Genomic DNA, 6,473 nt, shown 5'->3' with positions numbered 1-6,473 from the left:
CTCTGCAGTGGAGTGGCAGGGGCAGTTAAAACATGTTGAAATCTACTCAGGTTATTTTGAGGATTATTATTATTTTTTTTCTGCAGCCTCTGGAGAAGGACCCTGCGACACGAAGTGGTGCAGTGACTTAGCAAAGTTGACAGTGTGTCAGAAGCAGAATGCAGAAACGCAGACTCCCAGTGATCATTAGGATCAACAATGATCTACTCAGTGGCATTGTTTTTTTCTTTCTTTGTGATCTTAGGCTGGCCAAGTCTACGTTGACTCTGATCCCACTGCTGGGGACCCATGAGGTCATCTTTGCCTTTATTACTGATGAGCATGCCAGAGGGATGCTGCGCTTTGTGAAGCTTTTTACTGAACTCTCCTTTGCTTCTTTCCAGGTAGCGCTCACACTGTGCCCATGTGGAAAAGATATTTTTTTAACTGCTGTTTGGGGACCTGCTTTATCTCTCATTCATTGCATGTTCCCTGTTCTTTATATTTCTCAATTTAGCACTGGATATTACAGGATTATGACAGTGGAAGGGAAAGTATGATGATTAATTTTTAATAGCCAACTTAAATCTTAGTGTCACATACTCTTATTTTCAATGTCTTAAATTTACCACAATAAACTGCTATTCCTATCCATGTATTAATATCTACTTCCTATGGGACACCTCAAGGCAATAATGAAATTGTCTGTGATTTCCTGTAATTGTATAATGGCATTGCTGAAAGCAGTTTGTGTTTCTCCAGTGTTTTTGATACTCTTTGGAAAACCTGCGCTGTGAGAGGTAGCTGTCTACAGCTGTAACTGCATGTGAGGAGGATGTAGGTTTACATTTTTATTTAGCTGTTGCCTTAGGTAAGGCCATTTCAAAAAAGTCTCCTTGTCTAAGGGAATCATTATTCTTCTAGTTTCCCTGCTCACCCACTCATTCCCTGGTAATCCAGCACAGAGCTGTATTTAAGATCACTGTGAACTGTTCACTTACAAAGTGTTTATAACTTGAAACCAGGTAAGGAAGAAGAAGGGGAAAGGAATCTTTAGAAAAAAATAACAGGTTGAAGAAAACAGTAACTCCTTTTTCCTAAGATTGTGTGCTTTGAGACGTAGTTCAGCCAAACTTCTCCTCTGCCACCAGAGCTGACAGGGACCACAGATTATCTCCGTCTTTCAGTTTTATACGGGACATGCCAGTGTGGAGCCTCTAGCCCTCTCCGAGTTTGTTTGGCAAAGCGAGGGAACTGCTCTGCTCACTGCTCTTCTGGGTTTTTTTTTTTATTTCAGGGGCTGATGGTTGCAATTCTCTACTGTTTCATCAATAATGAGGTAAGAGAGACACTAGTTGTTCCAATTTGCCTTATCAGCATCCACTATAGGAAAAGGAAATTGAAAATGGTCTTGAACTGCTAAATTGTCCTTGTTCAGGACTTTTACTTTTTTTACAGACCCTCCTCTGTACAGCTACAGAGCATAACTCCTCAGACAAATGCTGTTGGAAGGAATTCAGGCAGTATAATTTAGGGCCACTATTTGTAGACATGAAATCTTGCAAGTTGTCTTGCTCACAATTGTATAGTTTGCACTGCTGGAGCTTTTCTTTTATTAAGAATTATAGCTGCTCTTCTTAATCTGTCTCATAGTGCTTCTTATCTGCTTGTTTTGGTGCATGTGGGAGTAGAGCCCGTTTTATTCTGAGAACTCAGCTCAGCTGGTTGGTGAGGTTGCTAATGCTGGTACAGTTTGGTTTCGTTTGGTTTCCCTGTGGCCCAGCTACTTGAAGACATCATCGGTCTCTCATTCAAACTGAACTTCATAGAGTGGTGAGCTCTCCCACAGGCTCAGAAGAAATGTAGCCAGGGCTTTGAGTTAATTGATTGCAAGTATTATCTTCTATGTCTTTTGCTGAATCCCAGCCCTGTTGGGGGAAAGATTAGTGTTCTGTTTCAGTATTGCAGGAATCTCTCATGTTAGCTTCTACGTGATTATTATTATTCACTCATTCAGCAGCCAGGTTTGCAAGGGAAGCAAACACTACTAATTTGGCAGTAAACTTATTAAATTTAATGCACATCAATGTGTTTCACACTCGTGCTAAATCTACTTTTAAACATGACACGGTAATTCAAGCTCATCTATTGAGAGACAGGCCTCATCGAGGAATTGGAATCAATGGAAAAATGTTCTACTTGTGTCATTGTGGCCAGGCTGGTGTCAACAGAAAAGCAGCAGGCATTCTGAATTAAGCTCTGCAGGAGGCTGTTCACTTTTGTAGCTTGTGGGTAAGATTCTGTTTAAGTGAATGTGTTAATTGTACTGCTTACGAAAGTCAGAGGTGGGTAGCAGCAGGCTTTACTCAAGCAGGAATTAGAGAATATTTGTTTCAAGTCCTTCGTACAGCTTTACAGGTGTACTTCAATCCTGAAACACAGCACTGTCTGCTAGTGCATCATGTATTTCTTTTGATTCACTTTGGCCTTTGCTCATACATCCCCTGTGCAGCTGCGGCCAGGCCTCGCATGAGTAATGCCCAATAATTTCCGCCATGTGATACAAGGGCAAAGTTACATCATAGCCCAAACATTATTACAAATCCTGAAACCAGGTAGGCTTGTGTCATTTGAGGGAACTTACTGTGAAGTAGCCTACCTACATTTCTAAGAGGTCCTCCAAATCTCTTGTTGCTATCGTTCTCTTGCCTTTGTAATGTAATTCGTAAAATCTAACCACAATGTGCTCAGCTTCACAGAAAGCTGACAGTCTAGGATGAATTATTTTGCTTGTTCTCACTTTTGTTAAAAGAAGGGAGAAGGATTTTGTCAAGCTCAGTCAGCAGCATCCATAAAATAAATCCATGTAAAGAGTTTGATTAGGTCAAGTCTCTTCTACTTCTTTCCTAAACTATATGAGAAATTTTTCCTAAACTGCACAAGAAACTGTTTTTCTTCTGGCAGACTATATGTGCCCGAAGACTATCCTTGTTTGCAATATGGTCTATATTTTTATTTTTGTCTGTGACTCATTGACTCCTTTTCTTTTTCCTTAACCATACAGAATGAAAGTTTTTTGCAAGTCCTAGTGCCAGATCAAGAGTAGAAATGAAGCTAGAAGTGATATTAATGTCCTTTTCTAGTATCTACTTATGGAAAAACATAAAAACATGTTTATATTTCAGTTGTATTTCACCTGAAAAATTCTGGATTTTCTCTGATATTGCTCTGAAGTCAACAGCAGGGTCTCATCAGATTGCCTGTTACCACCAATGTTCTTTGCAAAATGAGCTGCGCTTAATATGACCTGGTTTTCTGCAGTTAGTGTTGCTTTCTATAAGAAATATTCTAAACCACAGAGATGCTGCCTCTTTCCACCAGAATTAGTTTAAGCTGGTTCAGGTTTCATTCTCTGTAGTCTTGCTTCTCCTTTTTGCCTCCTTCTATCACAATAGAAGTACACTTCACTGTCTTTTACCTTAAAGAATCTGTCCTGACTCCAGGACTCCTGAATTTTTTTAATTACTGCCCAATCTTCCCTTTTTCTTTTAATTTCTTTTCATTCTCTATACAGACTATCCATTGAACTCCTCCAGCAGCTCCATTCCATCCCACTTCAGACCTACTTTCCTTTCACTATGATTTATTGAGATGTTTTTTTGCCAAAGTTTAACTTTTTTGTAATCAGATTCCAGATTCATTGCCACACCTCAACATCCTTGCCCATTAGCTGCATTAAGCTCAATCAGCTGCTCTCTGTGAGAAGTCTTCTCCATCTTTAACCTCCACGACCATCTTTTCCAAGTTCTCATACCTCTTCCCTTTCTCTTTCAAAATTCTGTACATAAAAATTTTCCTTTTTTCCCTTTTTGATGGGAGCTTTGTTCTTGGTTCCCTTTTCCTTGTATAGCTTATTTCTGGGGAATCTTGTCCACACATGGAAGTTACTAGGCTAATTATTTTGCTGAAAGATCTGTAGATCTACTTCTGTGCTCAAGAACTGCCTCTTTACAAAATAAATCGTAACCTGTTCCCTCGGTCATACATTCACAGCTGTCTAGGCAAAAACTGAGTTCAACACGGACAGCAGAGCTGCCCTTTACCCTTTTCCTACCCTCTGGAGAGAAAACTAATATTCTGTCATTCAGATCCATTCCTAAGACATCATCTCTGATACAGTCTTTTGTTCAGGTCTTCCCATTCACTTCATCTCAGTCTTGCAGGCTGTTTGTATCATAGCTCTAGGATACAGCCTGTCGTGTCCAGCCAGATTGAAGACTCATTTCCTCCCTTTGACTGATTCTAAGATATCCATTTCTATTGCTCATTGATTCTGTCAGTAAGTACATTTGCGCTTTCTTTCAGGATCTGCCTGTAAATGTGTACAACTGCTGTTTCCCAGTGCTTCCCATTAAACCAGCTACTTGCTGAGCCCACAAAAAGTACCAAGTACTGGGGTGGTAATATGGTCAGTTCTTCTCCTGCAGACAGTATGGTCCCTGCATTTCACTGTTTCCTTTTCTGTCTTTATCAGGCTGTTCTCGCTCATTCTTTTATGCCAAGCTATCCCAGACACACTGTCTTTTTCTGGTGTCTTCGTGCAGCTTTTGACACAATGACCCACTGTTATCACAGTAAAATACAAGCTTCTATCTCAGCATCTTTGGTTGTGATACCGGCAGGACAGATTCCATTGTCAGAAAGGCAGAGATGCAGCTGGTTCCCACCAGGACAGTATTCAGTACAAGGGCTGTAGCCCAGAGCTGACAAGCACTGCTAGAGGCAAGCACCACGGGAAGACCATGGGTTATGTAAGGCTTTGCTCCTTTTTTAGGGCTGCCTCTCAGATTCAGTATTTCACAATGAACAAGCAGAGAGGAAAGACGTACAGCAGCTGGTTCCCTAGGAAGTTTCCCTCAGAGTATGAAGGTTTCAGCAGCCTGGGTATGATGACAAGCCTGCGTTGGAACTGCCATCAATCTATTTAGTCTCTTGGTGGTCAGTACCGGACTTTAAAAGGAAACAAAAAGGAACTCTCCAAAGAAGGCTCACTTGAGTGGCCCACCTTCGTGAACTTACTTCCAGGCTGAAGTACACACCATAATGAATTGATTACTGTATTTGCACTCCTGCCATTTTCTAGAGTAAAAAAGGTTCAATTTTATGTCCTCTGCCTTATGTGTTAAAAGCTAATGGAGGTTCTTTCTTCAGTCAAGTGGCAAGAACTTTCCCGTGGAACAGGAAGATCTAAATTCTGTTCTTGTTTAGCAGTTACAAGACCCTGGATAAACTTCCAAATGAGTACAGAGGTTACAGAGTTTAACCCAGAACCTGTGACTGGATGAGCGTATTTTGTAGCTTTAAAAAAAGCTAGTATCTGGAATGAGATATTGTAATTGCTATTTAAAAGGAGGGGGAAGTACAGTCTTTAACATGCTTAATTGTTGGTTTTTCAATTCTGAATAAATCTTCATTTTTGTATGGAATAAAAACCCCATAAATATTCAAAGAACAAAAATAATCCAAGACATAATACTGTTTAAATCAAACCAGAAGTTAAAACAACTCTTAAGAATACCTGTGGTGACAGTATTGAGCAGGAAGCCAGTCTTTTCAGTCATTTTGTGGCTGGTAAGCAAGATCAACATAATTGTTAGTACTGGTAGGGCATACAGTACATTCACTATTGCAGCTGAATACAATTTAGAATAAAGTAATGAAGGTAAGATTTCCTGGTGCATAGAAGAGCTTTATTTCTACAAGTAAAAGTGAACGCTGTCATTATTTTAAATATAGAATACCCTACAATGGACTAATGAGATAATTTGGAGCAATAGTATTGCAGGTTTAAAGCATTGCCAGCTTTTCTCAGTAGTATAGTATCTTTATTTTTTCCTTGCTCTTTTCTAATGGAGTCATTTAAAGATCTGATTAGTTCTACATTCATTCTCTTTGTTTCCCTCTTTGCTTCTTTTAGGTTCAGATGGAGTTTCGGAAAAGCTGGGAGCGCTGGAGATTGGAACATTTGTATGTCCAGAGAGACAGCAGTATGAAACCTCTGAAGTGTCCGGCCAACAGCATCAGTAGTGGAGGCACAGTAGGCAGTAGTGTCTACGCTGCCACTTGTCAGGCCACATTCAGCTAAGATTTCTGCAGGTGAATCAGACTGAGAACAATGAACTGTATAATATACCTGAAAACCCTTAAATACCCAAGCAAGTGGCTTAAGTATGCCATCTCCAGCAAGAAACTTAAGCATATGCTGCTCATTGCCTGCAGGCTGTTGGACAAAGGTTTCTAGGGAAAGCAATCTGCTAATGTAATCAACACATCAGAGGAAAAATTGATCACGTCTAAAGTAAGTTAAAAGAGTTTCTTCCTCTCTGCACACAAGGCCTCCAGGTGTCCAAAACTTAAGCATAGCATTGATCCAGTCTGAAACCACAGGGTCAATGGCTTATTACTGTTGAGTGGGCGAGCTGAGTGATCAACTG

The 6,473-nt window shown here is 40.2% G+C and overlaps 1 protein-coding gene across 2 annotated transcripts in view; it reads left to right on the top strand.

Annotated features, from left to right (window-relative positions):
* The window catches only part of GLP1R (glucagon-like peptide 1 receptor), a 57,554-nt gene extending 51,408 nt beyond the window's left edge, over positions 1-6,146 (top strand). Inside the window, exons 10-12 of one of the 2 annotated variants that reach the window (XM_009585979.1) lie at positions 245-383; positions 1,277-1,318; positions 5,957-6,146. In XM_009585979.1, coding sequence (XP_009584274.1) covers positions 245-383; positions 1,277-1,318; positions 5,957-6,124 — 349 coding nt within the window. In that variant the 3' untranslated portion in view covers positions 6,125-6,146. The remainder of the gene's footprint in view (positions 1-244; positions 384-1,276; positions 1,319-5,956) is intronic. The other variant, XM_009585978.1, reaches the window with a different exon arrangement.
* The last annotated feature ends 327 nt before the right edge of the window (positions 6,147-6,473 follow it).

The sequence above is a fragment of the Fulmarus glacialis genome, unplaced genomic scaffold, assembly GCF_000690835.1.
Source record: "Fulmarus glacialis isolate BGI_N327 unplaced genomic scaffold, ASM69083v1 scaffold12269, whole genome shotgun sequence".
In the NCBI taxonomy this organism is placed as follows: Eukaryota; Metazoa; Chordata; class Aves; order Procellariiformes; family Procellariidae; genus Fulmarus; species Fulmarus glacialis.
This window is presented reverse-complemented; position numbering and strand designations above follow the sequence as displayed.